Source organism: Lagenorhynchus albirostris, chromosome 10 (genome assembly GCF_949774975.1).
Source record: "Lagenorhynchus albirostris chromosome 10, mLagAlb1.1, whole genome shotgun sequence".
Classification (NCBI taxonomy): Eukaryota; Metazoa; Chordata; class Mammalia; order Artiodactyla; family Delphinidae; genus Lagenorhynchus; species Lagenorhynchus albirostris.
The window spans coordinates 84207900-84230343 of NC_083104.1; the positions used below are offsets into that span (position 1 = coordinate 84207900).

The 22444-nt window shown below is 41.8% G+C and overlaps 1 protein-coding gene across 1 annotated transcript in view; it reads right to left on the reverse strand.

The window, feature by feature from the left end:
- Positions 1-22444, reverse strand: part of CARMIL1 (capping protein regulator and myosin 1 linker 1) — a 318449-nt gene that overhangs the window by 14365 nt on the left and 281640 nt on the right. The window contains exons 30-33 of the mRNA XM_060163549.1: positions 16812-16878; positions 16369-16565; positions 7898-8010; positions 2116-2551 (exon numbers count right to left, since the gene is read on the reverse strand). Of these exons, the coding sequence (XP_060019532.1) occupies positions 2116-2551; positions 7898-8010; positions 16369-16565; positions 16812-16878 (813 nt within the window). The remainder of the gene's footprint in view (positions 1-2115; positions 2552-7897; positions 8011-16368; positions 16566-16811; positions 16879-22444) is intronic.

Consider the following 22444-nt stretch of genomic DNA (forward strand, 5'->3'; position numbering starts at 1 on the left):
TTTTAGGCTCATGCAAGTGCAGGGCTGGCATCTGAGAGTAAGGGCCTCCTTAAATTTTATACCCTGGGCACCTCACTTGCCTACATTTAAAATCTAATCCTAGGAGTTGTTTTCACTTTTTCCTTCCAGGCTTTCTGAGGTAGTTATAAATCCCCAAAATGCCTGTGCGGAATGAGGATGAAATAACCTGAAGTCAATTGTCTCTGAGTGCAGGCAGCTGACGAGGTGGCCCCAGGAGAAAAGATGTGGCCGCTAAGCTTTCAGTACCTGTTACTCTCCTTCGTTAATAAATAATAAACACCATACTTTCATTTTCACAGTTCTTTCTGTGAAAATATATGTCTTTTTAAATAAACACATATATTAAACGTAAGTAGTGTAAAGAGAATTACTCCAGATGAAAGTGAAGGCTATATATATACATTCACACACATATATATTATATATATAACATATTTTTTTATCATAGTATATTCACTTCTGGTGCCTATGTTGCTAACTTTATAGGGAACACAGTCATGGAATTTTAGGGGAAAATATTCTAAAACTAATTTTCAAAACACGTTCTCATTATTTTATAGTTCTGATAGAACACCCTTGACTGGTTCCAATTTTAAATACTAAGGATTTTTATTCTTGTTTTAATAGACACTAGATGGTGCTCAAAGATCATTAGTGTAAGTCTTGAACAAATTAAACCTTAAGAATTTTGTCACTTGGAGCCAGTTTATCGAATCCAAAGCACCCGGAAAAAAACCCTCCAACACTTCTCATCTTTCTACCAAAAGGCTGCTATTCATCAATGGAAACAGTGATAAAAATAAACCGCTCATTAGTGAGAACAGCACATCCCTTGTTGTAAGGAAAGTCTATGAAACAGATTAAAATGTAAACATATCCTTGGGTGTGTGACTCACCAATGATGTGGTCACAGTGTTCAGAATTCTGACCAGTGAGGCCACAACACGCCTCCCATGTTAACAGAGTGTAGTTTCAGCCCCTCAGCTCTTCTCTGCGGGCTAATGGGTGAGTGAGGAGGGATGCGTAACTAGAAAATTGCTAGATAACGATGGTGCTGGCGGAAGAACTACGGTGAACAGCTGTAAAATCATGCAGGGTGCAGGATTTAATGAAAAAATAATCAGTTGTTTAGAAGTAATATAAAACAGCCCTGCATGTCCTGGTAAACAGTTAACCATTTACTTTCTGAAAATCAAGGGTTCATTGGGATGAACTATTTTATTCTGATTCAAATAAAAATCGATGTGCAATTTTCCCTTCATTAGAGAACCCAGTTTTACAAACATAAAAGAGCTCAGGATAGTGAGCTGATAGTGACCAAAACCTGGGTTAAACATATTAATCTTCGTGATCACAATAAGGATACAATCCTCAAGCAGCTGCCGGAAAAAACAGAGGTAAAAGGAGAAAAAAAAATACGCAACTTATATTTTAAAAAGTTCAAAAGTAAATAATGCATTATGTCAGATTTTGGGGGGACTCAGCAATTTTTAAATGATAAAGTGCTTCTTCACAGCAATAGACAACATATCTCAATGGTCAAGTATTCAATTAATTCTAACAGAATACTTTGACTTTTAAACCTGGAACTTAGCAAGGAACTTTCAGGTTTGGAAAAGGACATAAATTCTGAAATAACTGAAAAGCAGATCTCCCTTGATATAACTAGAATCTGGTTTCAATAATTTTATTTGCCTCTGTCAGCTTTCCTATCTCCAATCACCCTCAGGTCTCTGTTTGGATTCAACAGACAGTCTTCCCCAAAAGTGGGGCATGTCCCTGGCACAGCTGTCACATGTTTCTATGACACGCACAGGAGCACCTGAGCAGGTGAGACAAGCCCCGTGGACCTTCAGCCACTGCCTGGCCTTCCCGGGCTGAGGCTCTCCTGGAGAGCGTGAGCCTCATGCCAGCGGGAAAACATGGGAAGACCAGGCCCTCTGATCTGTGTTCCGGGTTCTTTAGGAAAAAGGCCTGTTTTCGGATTTTTATTTAACCCACAGGTTATTTTTCTGTACCTGTCTTGCCCATAAAAACCGAGTGGCGACAAAAACGACAAAGGCAACCAAGTCAAAACAGACCCTCCTCCCTTACCTTCAGTGAGCAAGCAGCCTTGGCTTTCATCTCCTGCTTGGCCTTCATCTCTGCCAGCAGCCCGCTGCCCATCACTTGGACCCTGTACCTTCGCCCTCCTTGGGGGCTGCCCTTGCTCTCACTCCGGTCCACCTTCCCCACGTCTTCCCCTTGACTTTCTTCTAGGGAGTCAGGTGTTTTGATCTCCTCTACCCGATCAGCACTGCCATTGTGCTCGGCTGGCTTCGTGTCCTTCCTGGGGGTGTCCACAGCTGGACTTCTGACTCCTGCCTTTGGAGAGGAGAGTTCTTCTGTCATCAAGACCGCTGGTGACCGCTCAGGTTTGGTCCGGGGTTTGATTAAGTTGAGAAAGCCACTTTTCCGAAAGTCTCGCTTTTTCTTCTCGTCTCCTCCTTCACTAAGCTCATGGGACTCTGAGCCTCTTGCTGACCCTCTCCTGTGATTCAAAAGAACAAATCCTGTTGGGTTTACTGTAATTAACACTCCAGCAAGAATCAGTCAAAATAGAAACAGGGAGATCGCTGCTTACACGGCAACCGTTCTGAAGCATTTAAAGAAAAGCTGACTTTGGAAATAGGACTGTTGAATATCATCATATCCACACAAATCGACAATGGGAATCTGATGTGACTGGGAGGACTGAGAGCGGAGTGGAGTTTATGTTTAAATGCTCCAGAGAGCTTCCAGGAAGGGTGGCTCCACCCAAGACACAGGTGGGCGACGGACTGCCTTGTTTAATTTGGCGGGCACTGGAAGGGCCAGATTTCCCCTTAAGCCCCTAAAATCCTTCCCTGGTCATTAGGTAACATCTGAAATCCCGCCCTAAGTGCTCAAACCAAGATCCGGATCCCTGCTTAAATGTAATACCACTGCAAGAGGCAACAACAGTTGACAGACAGCAGACAGTAAGCTTTGGTAGAGGTTTGTCAGGAAATGGATGGGGAGAAAGTGTAAATGATGTGGGTTGAGTGGGAGGTATCATCACTGCCTTTCACTTAAAGCTGGAAGGATGAATACCGGTTTAGCTCCTTGAGTCCCCGGGAAAATCCCAGTAAGGGATTGAAAAAAAAAAAAGAAGAAGAAGAAGGCATAAGCCCCAGGGGGGAGAAAAGGCAAAAACAACAGTTCAGAAGCCACAATAGTTAGGAGTGAAAACTTATTAATCTGGGAAAGCTGAGCTCTAAAGCATTAGTAGGGGAGGCCCTGAAGCAAATGGATTTCAGGTGAAGGGGAGCAGAATGTGCCACCCCGAAGTATGCCTCTTTGGCACAGGATTATTTGAGGCTGATTATTTTTAAGGAACAGCAGACACAGGAGAAGCTCTGAAAACAGAGTAGTTACCTTTCTGTAAGAGAAATTTACATTTCTAAGGAAAATCTCCATTTGTAAGGGTGTATTCCTTTCAGTACCAGGAAAAATAGAATCACTAAATCCCTAGAAATGTATCAATGGAGAAGGTAGGGACTTAAACCTGCATAACGACCTTACCCTTGTTTATCTGGTTCAGGATAACCTCCCCAAACTGTCCCCAACCTCATCTTTCTTCTGTCTTTAGCTGAAGATGGTATTTAAGGTGGTAGTGTGGGCCATTTCAGGGCATTATTGTTTCCCTTGGGATCTCCCATGTATTCAGGGGATATACATGTTAATAAACTCCATGAAACAAGAATAATAGAAAAATGTGATAGCATAAGTGGAAGACTCAAGGTTGGAAGATAAGACTGAGGAAATCGCACAGAAAGTTGATGGGGGGAGGCTAAGAAAAAGAATGAAGAAATAGAAGAGAAACCAGTTAAAAAAAAAACAGTGGCTTAATAGAGGAAACAATAAAATGGGAGTTTAAGAAAAAGAATATAGAGCAAAAGCAAAGAAATTTATATATATATATATATATATATATATATTTTTTTTTTTTTTTTTTTTTTTTTGCGGTACGTGGGCCTCTCACTGTTGTGGCCTCTCCTGTTGCGGAGCACAGGCTCCGGATGCGCAGGCTCAGCAGCCACGGCTCACCGGCCCAGCCGCTCCACAGCATGTGGGATCTTCCTGGACTGGGGCACGAACCCTTCCTTGTCCCCCGCATCGGCAGGCGGACTCTCAACCACTGCGCCACCAGGGAAGCCCAAAAGCAAAGAAATTTAGAAGAAATAATTCACGAAAAACTCCAGAACCAAAAAATATAAATTCCCAGATTGAAATGGCTCATTAGTGCCTAGCAAATGGGTTTCAACAAAACAAAATCAAAAAACCCACACAGAGGATATCATCATAAAATGTCAATACACCAGGAGCAGAAAGAAGATCCCAAATGCTTCCTGAGAAGAGGAAAAAAAGAACAAGCCACAAACAAAGGATCAGGACTCAAAATGACACTGGATTCTTAGAGCAACTAGAAGCTTGAGGATACTGGGACCAGGTTTTCAAAATTCTAAAGAAAGATGGATTCCAATCTAGAGTTCTATACCCAGTCACACTATTAAGCAAAATGCAAGACATATGCATTTCAGAAACTCACTTCCCGTGCTTCCTTTCTCAGCAAGCAAACCGAGGAGGTGCTGCACCAGAAAGAGAGTGAAGTAATAAGGAAGACGACGACCGGGCCAAAGGAAACAGGAAAGACACAGGAATGAGCGAGGGGAGGCCCCCAGCAGACAGCGAAGGGACATCCCAGGAGGACAGCAGGGGACGAGGCCTACAGGTCACCCTGGGGCGATCAGAGAGCAGTGAAGGATGTGCCCAGGAAGATGAAACTGAGAAGACTTGAGGAAATTTATACCTCTACTGGAGACTTAGGAGATATGTCAGAGATAGGAATACTGAAAACTAAGCAAATGCAAAAGGAGACAATTGTTAACTCCAGGGAAAATAAAAAGTTGTATAGCAGATGAACCTATTTGCAAAGCAGAAACAGAGACACAGACATAGAGAACAAACGTATGGACACCATGGAGGTTGTGGGGGATGAACTGGGAGATTGGGGTTGACATATATACACACTACTATGTATAAAATAGGTAACTAATGAGAACCTATGTCTAGCACAGGGAACTCTACTCAGTGCTCTGTGGTGACCTAAATGGGAAGGAAACCCAAAAAGGAGGGGATATATGTATACGTATAGCTGATTCACTCTGCTGTACACAATATTGTAGAGCAACTATACCCCAATAAAAATTTTTAAAAAAGAGCTGTATAGGAAAGGAAATGTAATCATACCATACTGTATAACTTAGCTGTGACTATTTACATGCTTATAATGAAGTAAACGTTAAACACTGATGTAACCAACAGTTACGACATAACTAAATAAGATGGCAGGAAGAGGAAGAGTGTGTGTGTGTGTGTGAGTTTGCCTGCATGCGTTTGGTGGACAGAAGGGTCAGACTGTATAAGAGCTAAAGTATCATCCTCTATATAGTAAGAAGCCACCAGTTATGGTTATTATTTAAAACTGAAAAATAAGAAATAGCAACAACAACAAAAAAGAAATATGGAAGCAAAATCAAAGTAAACGGCTAAAGGAAGAGGAATTAATTGCCCTGGGGAATAGGGAAAGAAACCGCCCCCCGCCTTTATTTGTTAATAAAAAGCCTTGAAGAACACCTGACATTTTAAACTATGAGAAGCACGTGTGCAACTTTGATTTTCAAACTTCCTTCATACAACTTGATGGTCTGACCTGCGCCTAGACCTCTACGTAACAAACTGACAATGATCTGGTTTTATATAACAAAATAAAACAAATCACAACTTTTAGTAGATTCCATCATTATTTGACAAAAACTGATGTACCTAGTTCTATGTGTGCACTTGGACATGAAGAGAATCCTCCTAGAGCAGTATCTTTGTAGAAAGTGGGTTTTACACCTTATAAAGTTTGCCCAACTTTCATTCAGAGCCTATTAAAGAAAGAGGCAGCTTTAAGGGCAGAGGACATCACTCTGGGGGTGACACCACAGATGATCTAGATCTAACGCGCACAGATCTCTCCACTAACTCAATTTCCAAAGTTTGGGAAGAGGAGAGCCTACAATTTTATCTGTTTATACAGATACAGGCCAAAGACTGTCTTGATTCATTAAACCAATAGTGACTGAGGGCAGATGATACATTATGGGCTGTGTCAGACACTGAAGTTATAATGAACAGTAAGACCCAGGTACTGTTTGTGAAGAACAGCATCCTTTGGGAAGAAAAGACTTGAAAGCCAGTCATCAAGAAGGATTTTCCCGTTTGGCTCAGTTTATGCTGGTATTGCTTGAATCGTTTGTGCTGAGAATATGTCCATCTATTCCCCACGCTGTAAAAAAATTAAAAACCAAACAAACTCTGGAAGGATTCTGTTGCCCTAACACATGTGTGTAGAGGATGAAAAAAAAAGGGGGGGCGGGGTTGACTCAGCACTAGAGAAAGAGCAATTAATTTGGGGGGTTGGGGGTGGGAGGTGGGGGAGGAATAGTCAAGGCTTTCCCCTGACTAGAATAAATAACATTTATTTTGAATAAATGACATTTACATTGGATCTTGAAGGAGAGGAGAATAGAATTTTCCCTAGTATGCCAAGCTCCAAGTGTCAAAGAGGACAAATGATTGGGTCCTAAAGCTTATAACATTAGGTAAGTTATACTGGTATGGACACAAAAATTTAACTTATTCCCACCTCACCATCCTGCTAAGGCAAGATAAGGCACATCAATCTATAGAATGGACTAGCTTCTTCCTTCCCGGTGCCTGGCCTGTTCACCCTCAGCTTATCAGGATGGTTAAATTCGTTCTTGAATTCGATATCTCAAGGTGAAGAATACTTCACAGACACAAATCCATATTCAGAGTGTACTTGGGGATGGATCTGCATATAGTTGGGGATTAAGTAACTTGGTACAAGTCATGCTTAAAGGCTGGAGTGTTTCAAGTTAAGCTCTTAATAAAAGTACTATTGAGTTGTCTTCTAAGGAAACTCCATGTTGTTAATAAGAAAATACAGAGGAAACTTTTTAGAGGCTAACTCTGAAGGCTCTTCACTAATTCTGTTGTCATTCTGACACTGTCTGTTAAAGCTTTGCCATTTAGCAATGATATAGGCCCCCAGATACATCAAATTATGAACGTGAGGAATTTTTAAATACAGCTGACCCTTGAACAACAAGGGGGTTAATTCACATATAACTTAGAGTAGGTCCTCAGTATCCGAGTTTGTCCACATCCACAGATCAACCAACCACAGCCTGTGCAGTACTGTAGTATTTACTGTTGAAAAAAGTCCACAAATAAGTGGACCCGTGCCGTTTAAACCTGCGTTGTTCAAGGGTAAGTAAGTAAGTAATTTCAGCCTGCCAATGCCCACTGTCCTAGATATACCCAGGTGAATGTGATGATGCCCTAAAAAAAAATACCTTGGGGAGGTACACTCTGTGGTCTGATTTAGAAGAGTACAATGGTCCTTCAACTTGAGCGTGCCTCAGTACACCCTGGAGGGCTTATTAAAACACTGGCTGCTGGGCCCCACCTCTAGCTTCTGATTCAGTAGGTCTGGGGTAGAGGTTTGAGAATTTGCATTTCTAATAAGTTCCCAGTTGATAGTGATGTTGCTGGCCTGAAGATCACATTTGCAAACCACCAGAACAGTAAATCCCCTGCAGAATGTACTTATATGAAATGTACATGAAATACATTTCATACTTACATGAAATAAGAGCCTTAGTACATACTAAGTTTACTTGTAATTGTTAGTAATTTAAATATGAATTAAATCGTATGATTAGTGAAATGACTCTGAACTCACTTGGAATCCATTTTGGTCACCTTCTTGGTGAAAAATTCATCTACACCTTCATCCACTCTCCCCATAAGACCATTCTGTTCACCATCTTGGGAGACTAGGCTGGTAGCACAGCCCTGCAAACCAAACAGGTGTGATATTAATTTACATTCAACTTAATTCGGCAAACATGTATTGCTAGATTCAAGGCACTGTGATAAAGGCCATGGGAAGGACAAGACTGACTGACATAGGGCCCTTATATTCTACTGGAATAGAAGTCACATTACAACTGTAACAAGGGTAGAAAGAAACAAAAGTGAGAAATGCACTAGAAACACAAAGCCTGCTGGAGGATTAAGTCTGACTGCTGTCTCAGAAGCAGCTTGGAACCTAGCAGGCTATGAAGAGTCATGTGTTCCTGAAGCAGAGGAAGGCATTGCGGGCATACTGGTAAGGGAAGAGAGAATGCGTGAGAAAATGATACACACACTAAGTTTTGAAAACAGTAATAACTTCCGTGGCCGGGGCCTGAGGTTTAGGGATAGAGTTAACTGCTGAGTATTAACCCTAGCAGGTACTAAAAATGGCCACTCCAAACACCCCCCCGCCACCACCACCACCTGCTTTCTTTCTTGCTTGCTGGAAGAACCCTGATTTCAAGATGGAATACTTATCTGAACAAGTCAGATACATTAATCTCCTTGTCTGTGACTGGTAGGCATGGGCATGTGATACAGTTCTGGCCAGTGAGTTACAAGGGGGCTCATGGGCAGGTTTTCCTGCAGAGGCAGGGATGCATTTTTTTTCTGCACGGTTGTGGGAGAGAGGATGTGATGTCTGAGCTGCAGCAGCCACCTGGAGTTCAAGAGGAAGCAAACCTGAGGACAGAATCCACCATGCTGAGGATGAAAGAGCAGAACAGTGGAAACCACCTGGGTGCTTATGCTGTGAATAAACCAGTCCTGGATCCCGAGACTTGTGGATTTCTTGTTAAGTAAGAAAATAAGTATTTCTCATGATTTATGTCATTTTTAGTTCAGTATCTCTCATTATCTCTAACTGAATGAATACTTCCCAACTAATAATACAAGGACTGACAGTGAACAACCTTGAATCCTATGCTAAAAAGTGCGGAATTTACTTTGTAGGTGAGAGGGAGCCTCAAAGAAATGCCATGGCCCAACCTGTATTTTGGTCAGATGATTCTGGGGCAGCATGAAGGATATACTGGAGAAGCCAGGGATTATAACTAGGGAAATCTGTTCAGGAACACAAACGAAAGACTTCTGTGATTGTTTGGTCTAATCTGGAGGAGATGAGGGACTAAGTACTAGTGAAATGAGAAGAGAAAGAAAGACGTTGCCTAAGATGAGGTTGAAGTTTCCAGGCTGGGTGAATGGGAGCATCATTCTAGGGAACACAGTTCAAAGATTCAACTTTGGGAAGAAGATGATGAGTCCAGTTTCAGGCAGTGTTATCTGAGGTGCTGTGGAAATCCAGGGGCAGGTGTCGAAAGCTTGAGTCTCAGGACAGAAGCTGGTAAGAAGGTATATGGAAATTATTCATCAATCTAGCATTTCTCTTTGAATGGACAACTCATAGTGAACTCAGTAACATGCTTGGTTTGTGTCTGCAATAGTGTATTAATATTTCACACAGATAGGTTGTGGGCCATTGAGAAAGGACATGTATCTTGCCCATTCTGTTGGGCAGAGGACAAGTTCCCATGTGGTTGCGATATCTGAGCAGGTTGTCTTGCCACAGAGCGGTGGGAAAGTTCCCTCCTGTAATCTTGATTTGCAAGCATTAAGTTGCCTCTGGGGGTACCTGGCTCTTGTCTGCACAGGCACTGTTTAAAGAAAAGACCCATCATTTGCTTTAAACAATCATTCACTGGCAACGTCCGTTATAAAAATGAGCTGTGTGTTTGAGTTCACATTTGTGAAATGCTGAAAAGTGAGCAGACAGTAGGTAACAGACCAAGAACCCTGTGAAATGTGAATAATGAAAACAATGAGAGCTCTCATCTGAATGGGCTTTACAGTGGAGCAAGGCTTTCTTGTGAATTGCAAGAGAGCAGAGAATCAGCCACGTTTGAGAATTCAGTTATGGAGAGAAAGCAGCTCACTGAACAACTGCTGTTTAAATTACAAAAGACAAAGTAGGGGGAAGGGTGAGCTGTGACAAAGCGAGAGAGAGGCATGGACATATATATATACACTACCAAACGTAAGGTAGATAGCTAGTGGGAAGCAGCCGCATAGCACAGGGAGATCAGCTCGGTGCTTTGTGACCGCCTGGAGGGGTGGGATAGGGAGGGTGGGAGGGAGACGCAAGAGGGAAGAGATATGGGAACATATGTATATGTATAGCTGATTCACTTGGTTATAAAGCAGAAACTAACACACCACTGTAAAGCAATTATACCCCAATAAAGATGTTAAAAAAAAAAAGACAAAGTAGCACAGAACCTGCTTGGATTGTCATTTTTCCTTTTGTAAAAGAATGGAATCTCTACAGTAATAACAGCTCCTTAAGTTTGTACAGTGCTCGATCGTTTACTATTTCATCTTCACACCTATCCCTTGAACTGCAAAGGAAAGATAGCGTTATCCTAGGTTTTGGTTAGTAGATCAAACCTTGGCTCAGAGGGTGAGGGGTGCCCACACAGGTCACCTGACTGATGGATGAGAAGGATGTGACCCCAGGACATGTGGTCCTAACATGGGGCTTCCTTCCAGGGCACCCTCGCTTGCCCTCAGAGGCTGCCTCTCAAATTCCTCTTCCCATTTTGAGGGGGGAAAAAAAAGTTTTACTAGTATAATTTCTCCTTTCAGCCCTTTTCTTTTTTGCCTGCTTTGAAACAATCACAGCTAGCATAAAAGTTCTCTGGGGACATGAAGAACAATCAACGGATTTCAGAGACGGAGGCACAAAGGGCTCAACAAAGCAATCTGGTTTCCTGTCCTGTAGGACAGGCCAGTTTTTAGGGCTGGACAGGACCTTAGAGACCCCACCCACCACCCCGGGCCCAACCCTGTCATTTTAGAGATAAAGAGACTGGGAGTAGAGAGATTAAGAGAAGTCCAGGATCACTGGGAGACCTTGAGCGAGATGCAGCTTAAAATGCATCTGTTAAAAGCAAGAGGCGTCAGCACCCTGTAAGAAGAGCAGCAGAGAAGCTGAAGACTAAAATGACATGCGGTTTGGCAGGAGAGTTCAAAGACAAACACACATGCTGTTTCAGGTCAATATCCAGCAAAAGGAAAGGAAAGGAAAGGACATACAGACATCGGAAGTTCTCACAATTCTATTTGATTTGGGTCTTTAATGTCAAGGAGAATAAATTTCAGACTAAAAAGGGGAGCGGAGCTATTGGAAAGGGAGAGCAGAAACCTTAGCCCTGAGCTAGTTGGAACCAACTGCACCTGTGCTCAGAGGCAGGCTTTTGCAAATAAAATCAGAAATCGCTGCTGTTGGTATCTGAAAAATAAAGAAGGTAGATTTCACACCTCTGGTGTATAAGTAAATGCTAATAGAATAATTTGTGAATACTTAGAAGATAAGCCAGTGATTATGAAGACTAAAGACAATCAGACCACCCTCGTTCTCCTCTTCCTGGATTATTAAGATGAATGCACCGGGGTAGCACTGTAGGGGGTGCACCTGGATTTTGACAAGGCAGCTGCCAAATCTCTCATGTCTCCACCGGCGGGGGGTGGGGGGGGGTGGGGGGGCGAGAGCTGGGCAGGAAGGAAGGACAATTAGGTGCATTAGGGACTCAGCAAAAGAAACCCGAAGAGTGCTAATTAGTGAGTTGAATAATCTTGAAATTTTACATGCATACATTAGACAGTAAGAAACATGGAAAATTAAGAGCCAAGCAATCAAGCCAGGAAAAAAGGAATCCAAGAGGAAGTAAAAGAAACAAAATATAATTAAAAAAAAATAAGGCAAAAATTAATGAACTTGAGAGGACCAGTAAAGCTAATTCTTTGAAAAAGACTAGTAAACGAGACCTTGCAAAATTAGGAGAGAGGAATTAAGATATATTAGAAATGGAAAAATGGGACACAGCTATTGATACAGAAGAGATTAAAAATGCAAAAGAATTCTATAAACAAGTAAATGAACTATTAGACTAAGTGGGCAATATCCTAGAAAAACAGAAATTACCAAAGTGGTCTCAAGGAGAATTAGGTAATCTGAATAGATCTGATGAAATAAAATTCACATTTTATGGCAAGATGAGAAAAATTTAAACATAAAATTTTTCTCTGCCCGTTTGGACCTCCCTCCCCCCTCCCCTTTAGAGTGTATTGTGTATTCTGCCTTAACCAGACCTCCTTAGGCGATAACCTTCCTTTTTAATCTTGTAAGGGGTCAGGATGACCCACTTCTCACTTTGTTCATGCAGGTCTGGATTGTGTAAACTGTCAGTACACCATCTGACGTATAACCCTTTGTCTCAAAGACTTATATAACTGTGTTTCGACCTCTAACAGGCAGAATAGTCCTCAGAGCTTTCTGAAAAACTGTCTCCCGGATTATAATCCTTAGGTTGGCTGAAATAAAATTTTCCATTCCTTTCTTAGATTGACTATTCATCTTTTTCATCAATAGATCTATAACGAAAGAAATAAAATCCCTAGTTTAAAAAAATCGACATATCAGCATGACATGCACACAGACAGCACATCAGGCCCAGGTGGCTTCCCAGGGGAGGAACAGAAAACCTATAATACTTGCAAACTGTTCCAGAGACTAGGAAAGGAGAGAGAGCATCCCAACTATGTTATGAAGATAGCTGTGATATAGTGATTTACAGTAAGAAATACATATTTGGTCTTCATCCCCATTTGTGGCACAGAGCTCCTAAACGCTTGGAATTTCCTAACTAATGAGAGCCATAAAGGTGTTTTGGTTATGTTAATGAGGTGACTTTGGAACCCACCTAAAAATGGGGGCTGATAGCCAGGAGACCCAACCACGTGATTAGAGGGTTTGAATTTTCAGTCCCACCCCCTCCACTTCAGGGAGCTGATAGGGCCCAGAAGTTCAATCAGTCACCAATGGCCAGTGATTTACTCAATTATGACTATGTAATGAAGTCTCCATAAAAACCCCAAAGGACAAGGTCTGGAGGGCTGCTGGGTTGGTGAACATGTGGAGATGCAGGGAGTGTGATGTGCTGGGAGAGGGCATGGAAGCTCCGTGCCCCTTCTCGCATATCTTTCCCTAAGCATCTCCTCCATCTGGCTGTTCCTGAGTTATAACCTTTTATTATAAACTAGTAATCCAGTAAGTAATGTCTGGGTTCCGTGAGCTGCTGTAACAAATACATCAAACCCAAGAAGGATTGTGGGAACCTGTGATTTATAGGCAGTTGGTCAGTATGGGTAACAACCGCCAACTAAATGTTGTCGCTTGCCATGTCGCTCTACAAGGATTAAGCCATTAGCCACTGCAGTTGCTGACCTTCAACACACCCAAAAGGAGTTCCCTCTGTGCTCTGGGAAAATTGGCAGAACAGGCCTTCAGAGACTTAAATATTTTCAAGAGAGAATGTCATGAACCTAATCTCTTGCATCTTCCCATACTTAGAAAAGCACTACAATCATTAAGATATCTGTGCCCCATGACCAGCAGCAACCTTCTACCAAGACATGTGCTTGACTACACATATCTGTTCTCCAAAATCACACATATGCTGACCTTCCCCCCACCTCTTTGAACAGTTCCTCAGTCTTTGGAGAGGCTGTCTCCCAGGCTATAGTCCTCAGGAAGTCCCCAAATAAAACTGAAACTCACAGCTCTCACATTGCATGCTTTTATTTCAGTTGACAGTATCCTTTATAATAAACCAGTAATAGTAAGTAAAGTGTCCTCTTGGGTATTCTGAGCCATTCTAGCAAATTATCTAACCTAAGGAGGGGGGCATGGGAACCTCCCATGAAGTCGATCGGTCAGAAGTACAAGAGGCGACCTGAGACTGGTATCTGAAGTGAGGGTACCGCTGAGCCCTTCACCTGAGGAGTCAGAATTGAATTAAATTGTGGGACACCCAGTTGTGGTCCAGAGTTGAAGAATTAGCAGGTGTAGGGGGAAGAAAACCACACATTTGGTATTAGAAATGCTGAAAGTAAAAACAGCCTCCATACCTTGGCTTTGAGAGTTCTGACATCTAGAAAAGCTCATTAGGGGCATTAGGGGTCAAGGACAAGCTCTAGAAAAGCTAAGATCCATTTAGGGTGGACTAAGGCTACTCAATCCACCAAAACAAAACCAAAACGATAATATTAAATGACTGCTGCTACTAAATGCTGCAGCTTTCTCACCCTCCACTGGAAAATGCAGACAATGGGGCCGGTGTGGCAGCTTTACACAGGTGTTCGATGTGAGAGCACTTTGAAAATCACAAGCTCTGTGAAACCATCAGGCAGCATATTTTCACCGTGAACCCAAGGGAGAACAAGCTGTGCACGTTTTTTCTCAGGCTACCAAGCCTCTGGGAAGATCTATTTAGACCCAGGACCACAATCCACTATCCTAGGACATACCCTTGTGCTACAGAGTCCTTAGGATGAAGCAGCCTGGGGTTTGCCAACCCTGTTAAAATCAAGTAAGTTGGAAAAGAAAACAATTTACTAAAATTTTTTTCTTTTGTCTTTTTGAAACCATGTCAAGATATTCAGAATCAAATGAGAGAAATCAAACAAATACACCCAACCTGGATCTGGAATGAGCAAATGACTGACCATGCAGGTAACTGGTTGTGACTTTTATCCATCTACGACTCCAGTGATCCACCTATCATCCAGTGAGTATCGAACGCCTGCTACGTTGTATTGAATAAATTCATGCTAAGCGCTCAGTATACAACCATGGATAATAAGCCATACACCTTCCTACACAGAGCTTACACACAACGAGGAAAGCGTGCTTAGAAAACACTGTATGGCGAGGGCTGTAACAGGGTAAAAGCCAGGCACTGGGGGAGCAGGGCCTCCATGGACGGTTGCCCAGGCTGTGCACTGTGCACAACTAGTGTGGGAGAACAACCTTCCCTGGAGCCGTGCACCCCCAGCCATGTGGGAGAACAGAGGTAGAGACAGGGAGGGCTTCCTGGGAGAAGTCTTGCCTCAGTGGAGGTCTGCAAAATGAGTAGGTATCCACCTAGGAGCTAAGGGTAGGGGGATGGAGGGGTAGGGGTGGGGGCGGGGGGGAGAGAGGAAGCAATGACTGAAAGGCTGCATCACTGGAGGCCTGAAACAGGATGAGAGTGAGGGATGCAGGGATGATGAGGAGAAAGGAAGAAGGTGAAGAGCAAACAGGGACGGCAGTGGGGGCTGGTGTTGGGGATCATATCCAGGTTTCTAGCTTGTTGACTGGTGACGCTCCTTGTGGGGCAGGGCAGGTTTATAGAGAAAGATAGGCTCCCAGTTTTGAATTTGTTGAACCTGAGGTGCTCCGGGGCTTTAAAGTTCAGGAGGCAGGTGAATATCTGAATATGGAGTTCAGCAGAGGAGGCAGGAGTCAACAACAAACTGAAACCACGGGTTTACATGACATCACCGAGACAAATAATACACTCAAAGGCCAGGCAGAGGAAAACTGAAAAGGCATCGCTGGAGAGGTGAATAGGAAAGAAAAGAGAGTGATGACTCAGAGGCCCACAGAAGGATGGAGCCTTCCAGGTCAAGTAACTGCTGAGGTGTCAAGTAGGCTGACAGCTGGCAAGTGTCCACAGGATTAGGTTAGGAGTGACCTTGGCAGGGTCGTTTCAGAGGTGGGTAGGTACAGAATGAAGATTTTGGTGGGTTGCAGAGAGACAGGAAGGTGAGGGAGAACGACCACAGGCAAAGACGAACTCTTTCAAGAAGTCTGACTGCAAAGGAGAGAAAAGACACTAACCAAAGACAGACATGGGGTCAATTGCATTAAGGCTCCTTAGCGCAAACAATTCAGTCCTCTCCTGAGTGGAGAGCAGGATGCTGAGAAGCACGCCGCCTGCGTGGTTCTCCCAGGTACGGCCTCTCCTCCACCACTCAGCTTGTGGGGTATCAAAAGCCAGGGCACCAGAGCAGGTCAGGACACGGAGGTGGGGGAGTATATGGGTGCAGTCCAAAATCAAATGCAAACAATTTTTAATCACAAATCAATTCTTTGATACTTAGTCTCCATCTTTTCACACCCGGACACTATAAAATCCTACAGATGTAGCCTTTTTATCTCACCCATGTGACTGGTATTTTTCTAACAACTTCCAAGGGGCAACTCTGTTCTAAAGAGTTGAAAACCTTACAGTGTTGTCTTTTCCAAAATTGTTGAGCACCAAATGAGACATTTTATGTGAATACCACACACACGTAGAGGTTCCTTTCTCCTTAACTACAAGCTTTCAGGTATGCAACACGCTTTTATAAGACTCTCCAGGTTTCCCTGGAGGAGGACAGGGTGAGGGAGAGATGGGCCCCCTCCAGCCCACCTACCGCTGCGTGCGTGGACTGCTGCTTCTTAGCCCGTTTTGGTCTTAACTTGGTAAAGTGCTCCAGCTTCTTTCCTTCCTCGGACGGCAAGTCAGAGATAAACCCCGAGCTCTGCTTCTCTTGTCTGATGGATGGGAAAGGCGGGTCTTCAACGTGAATTGGCACTTCTTCCAGGGCTTTATCAAGGTCAAATTCCATTTCTAAAATAAAGCAAGACCCCAGGTTGAAGCTTACTGCATAGAGATGGATAGAAAAGTTCCTAAAAGTAACTTTAAGTCTATCACTGAATAGCAAACACTCATTCACAAATCACTTAATTCTCTTTCTCAATATTCACTCACTTAGAGCATCCCTAAGAAACATCCTTGAAGTGGTCCGAGGTTCTTTGCTGAGGGGTGTTTCACGGTTATAAGGAAATGACTGGCATTAGCAAAATACTCACTTACCAAATGCTCTGGAAACAGGCCGCAGCATCCGGCTATGAATAGTCTTCCTTTTGGATTTAGGAGTCATCTAGCAATAAAATAAAGAAAGTACTTGGACAGGTATTCCCAGAAAACTTAACTTTCAAAGTTTAGAAACATTGTTGCGGGGGGGGGGGGGTAATATTTGGGATCAATTGGTTTACGCTCAGTATTTACTTCTTCAGAGGATGGTTAGTAACATCTGACAGCCAGACTGAAGGGGCGAAGCCACGACATTTCTAAATGTTTACCACTTTCTCAAATGATAGAGCCAACTTCTTTCCCCCAGCTCTATTCAGTTAAATTCTGTTTTTATAGCTAAAAGGAACAATGAACGATATAGGATTTAACTCTAACCTGCACACGAGGATGTTAAAACAGATATAAGGAATAAGAATGAAAGACTGTAAAAATCAGTCGCTAAAAATTGAAAACACAATTACTCACTGTTCATTATCACAGCAACATCAATATAAGCAACACCAAACTCTTTGTCATCTTAATGATTTAAGCAGTTTAACTGTTTTTTTTTTTTTTGCGGTACGCGGGCATCTCACCGCTGTGGCCTCTCCCGTTGCGGAGCACAGGCTCCGGACGCGCAGGCTCAGCGGCCATGGCTCACGGGCCCAGCCGCTCCGCGGCACGTGGGATCCCCCCGGACCGGGGCACGAACCCGTGTCCCCTGCATCGGCAGGCGGACTCTCAACCACTGCGCCACCAGGGAAGCTCAGTTTAACTGTTTTGTTTCACATTTCTGCCACAAAAATTTTGATCTTTACATTATGAGCAAAGACCATAGACCAAAGACCAAAGAAAAAAGTGGCCATGATTTAGAAGTCTATCTGCTGTCCCTTCTCAGTAAGACATCTTTGATCCTTCTTTTCCTTTTAAAAAAGGAGACCAAAACCCAAACCATGCCCAAAACTTCTTAGAGCATTTTTCTAGCATTGGTGTCAACTGTTGATTATGTTAAGTCAAACCTTAAGGAAGACATTAGCTTCTCCCTCAACACGGTAACTCGTGTCAAAGCTGGAGGGGACCTTTGTCATCACCTCCACAAATTGCAAGGAAGAAACTGAGTCATGGAGATGATAAGGACTACCACTCAAGTCAAGAGGAGCAGGGCCAGGGACAGAGCCAGTTATTAAGGTCAGCCCAGCATCCCTCCTGCCTCACCACTTGTGATCAATGAACGGATGGATTTTAGGGGTGTTAACTGCTTTGATACTGGAAACTGGTATTCGTGTAAACTAAGATATAACTGAAAGAACTTAGTTTGTAGACTTTCATTTCACTTAATAGGTTGTCATCTAAAGCTTTCTCAGAAAAAGAAAATCCACAGGTTGATAACAAGGTTCAAAGAATAAATTGTTTCGTATTGACCTTTAAAGCAAACAGCTTTACAGTTTTGACAATCTTATGTCATTTTTAACAATAATATCCTTTTGCTATTATTTATTATTGAGAGAAAAAGGAGATTAAAAATGGTGAGCAATAGAATTTAAATCCAGACTGGTCTTCCTGAGCATAATGAAACTTGCTGATTTGGTTCTTTCAAGGTTTTTTAAAGGCAGACAATCAGAGGAAAATCTTTTTATAAAGCATTGGGCTTTGCAGGTTCAATAAAAATACAACCAATCCAATGCAACTGGAAATGAATCCAGTTTCAAGATAGTTCTCCCCCAAAACAGGCCTTACAGTTGGTTGAAGGTGGTGTGACTGGTCTATTCGTAAGTGAAACCTCTAAAAATAATTTTCAAGGAGACACAAACTATCAAAATATATGCTGTGTTTGGTCATAAAAACTCCTTCAGTATTGTATCCACCTTGTGCACAACCTTGACAGGTAAAAGGATTAAGAAGTAGCTTGGGATATAATTTCCAGCCAATTCATTTAGATAGTCACAGATAAATAGGAAAGAAGTTTAAAAATGCATAGAATGAAGATGTCTTCCAAAATGCTTTCCTGTCACTCCTGATTAGATTTTATAAGAAAAAGTGTTTGTGGGCAAAAATAATCTAGGTCAAGTTTCCCTATTTAGCCTTTATAATGAATACCAAATACATGTTAAAACATATGACAATAATGACATTTCAACTATATTATAATTTTTAAATATATAAAAAGAAATATAGAATTACATATAAGAGAATATATATAACATATATAAAAAATATCATTTACAAACTGATGCCCAACTGTAAATGGATCATTCCGCTCAATCTAATTTTATAGACACATTGAGAAACATACAAAATCATCAGGATTTTTGATGGCTGACAGTAATCAAAGGGAAACCAGTTGCCTTTCTTGGTCTCGCTTTCTAATGCCTCAAAACGTAGTACACAAAATTTGAATATCAGAAAGATGCATTCTAATGCATTTTCATTGCTTTCTTTCATTTCATATGCTCTTTACATGAGCATATAACTTCCGGTTGCATTCTGCATAAAACTCTCTCTCTGTGTCTGACATATCTGTGTATTCTGAAGTTGTGCCACGTTTGGACAGGGCCAACGGCCTTTTGCTAAAATGGTCAGAGCTTGCAGTCAGGCTGGTTTCTACAACTGGTGTTAAGAACGCAACCTGATTTTATACATTTCTTCTGATGGATGAACTGTTTTACAATCTCTTTCTTTCATGAGAAAGAATAAATATGGATTTAAGTATAACAATGGAGAAAAAAAGTGAATTTTATTTCTTCATAGTTTTCTTTCTTTTCTTTACAATTGTTTCTTCCCTAACAGTTTTACAGACAGTGTGGACTTGCTCAATCTTATTGGCTCATTCCTATGATTTGATTACATATAAATCTAAAGCAAGAGGAAATGTAAGAATGATACAATTATCCACCTATGTGTACATTTAGGAACACATACTGTATGTTTCTCTAGAAAGATGGTTTCTATGCACTCTCTTCCCCCTTCTCACACCTGTTGGTTAGATGAATTGAATCCTGGAAAAAAAAAAATCTGGCTTTACCATCCAGATTTACATTTACTCTCTTCCCTTTTTGAACCAAAATGAAAGGGTTAATTTTCTCACACTATGTCTTAGTCCTTGTTTAGTCTTCCTGGACATTTGTCAGTGCTTAAGTACTTTCTGATCAGAGAAATCACAAAGTGCCCAACAGATGAAGGGGGTCAGCAATGGAAGCAGGAGAGGTACACACGCCAAAGGGACCCTTCACAAATCGATGTATGATTAACATTGCCAACTATTACTTCAGGCCTAGACAAAGTTACTTTGTCTTTAAAAGTGCATTTTATGAGAAGTAAGTAATTTTCAATATTCACATCCTCAGGAAATATGAGGAACAATGTGTTAAACCCTTTAAAATATAACTTTAGAAGGAAAACTCTAAACATAGACTGATTCTGATATCACAAACATCAGTAAATCCCCATCGTGGCAGACAGTGAATGAAATGCATGGCTCTATTCTCTAAGCATCCAAAAGCAGCACAATGTCTACACTGCTTGGAAATCTTACTCGTTTGATCCAATTTTTATGATGGATTTATAACTATTCTCCATGTAGCTCAATAGAGATACATATCCACTTTTACCGTAAGTTAAGGACTAATGTTAGAACCTTATAAACAACACATTTTTCCTGTTAAACTCATTTTTAACACATAATTGCTAGACATACTAATTTTTTTTTTAATGAGAGTTAAATTGTTTCTATCACCAGAAAAATAGGAATGGAGTAGTTTCCTCATTCATTTTACCAAGTTTGCGCAAAGAATAATAAACAACACCCTCACTCCAAAGCTCAAGAATCCTTAATTACTTTTCTTTTCCTTGAGGTTAAAAAAAAAAAGAAAACAGAAACAGTTGGAAAGCAGATTAGTAAAAATCTTCTAATACAAGAAGGTATTATGATGCCAGTTTTCTACAACTCTGGGAAACAAGTAATATGACAAGAATCAGAAATTAAAAACCTTGGAAGTTTAAGTAATCATGTCTTGTTTTTTAAACATGAATGGAAGAAGCACTTTTCTCCTCTTGAATGTTTATACCCTCTTCATCAACACTTTGCTTGCTTTCAGGCACATGGCTGGGAATATTTTAAATTCATCGCCTGTTTTGCTAAGCTGAACCATCTTGTAAAGTTCAATCTTGTCTCTAAATTGCTGCCTATTTTATTCAGGATCCAAGATGGATGACGACACTACAGACTCCTGGGAGATCAGCCAGGCAGCGCGGAAGCAAATGGAGCACAAGAATGTAAACTAGTACAGCCAGAATCTGCAGAGCCACCAAAAAATACTTACACTTGTACAGCAGAGAGTCTCCATGCAGCAAAAAGAAAGGAAAAAAAAATTTGAATGGAAGAGAAATAAAGCAACAGCATTACAAGAAATGGGGAGGGAGAGACACCATACACAAATAAACAGAAAAGCTACATAAAAAGCCTTCATAGCAAAGGAATGAGGCAAGAATGAGGCCAAACTATTATTAGCTTAAGGTATCCAACCTAGCTTTTTTTAAGCAGAAGCACAATTACAGCTTGAAAACTGCAGAAACTCTTAAGAGATATTACCTCTTCTGCTAAGTGCGTGCAAAATGCCATCTACCAACCCCGTAAGGTATTAATCCCACTTGGGAGATGGAGATGTCATCAGCTCCAAAGGCACATAGTAGACAGAACACTAGATGGACATTAGCAAACTCCACGCAGGTGTTGGTTCTCGGGCCACAGGGCTAGTCACAGCAACTAAATGGGGACAACGTGTCTTTGGGCACGTGTAAGCGTCCCTTCTCGGGATCTTTACATCATTCTGTCCTCCCCACTGTAGCAGCAGCTTTGAGTTCTCTCTCCCCCTCAGTCATCAGAGCATTTCAAGCAAGGATCTGATACCAGGACCTACCACAGTTACCTACCTATAGTGTCATTAACATTGATAGTACCTTATACCTTAGTGGGAATTTAGGTCACCTTACATTTCACATTAAATCTCTAATTGAAGAATTGTTAAAACCTCATTGGTCACCATTATTAACAGTTGTTAGGGCATGTTAATATTCTGAACATTTATAAAAGAATTTTTAAAAGCATAACAAAACCAAAAAAGTCCCACTGTAGAACGTCAGATCTTTGTGAAGATGGGGGGGCATCTTTTCCAAACTTCCTGAAAACACACTCAGAGGAAGGCCACCTACTCCATCTACCTGGGGCTGACTTTTTTCCTTCAAGTTCCTTATTTTGTGTGTGTCAATTCTTCTCAATATACAGCAGGATGAAAATACAGGGCTTCTCAGTTTGTGACTAAACCGGTGGGTGGCACACAAGTAAAAGGCTTCCCGTAACCATCACCACCATCATTATGATCATCCTCGGCGTTATTTGCTTATCAGAAAGGTTTCCCTCAGCAAGGTCCTGAAAAAGTCTCAATCCACAGACTTCTAATTTCTTATTTCATTAGGCAATTTTCTTCAAATACACCTCATTTTTTTTTTTTTTTTTGCGGTACGCAGGCCTCTCACTGTTGTGGCCTCTCCCGTTGCGGAGCACAGGCTCCAGACACGCAGGCTCAGCGGCCATGGCTCACGGGCCCAGCCGCTCTGCGGCATGTGGGATCTTCCGGGACCGTGGCACGAACCCGCGT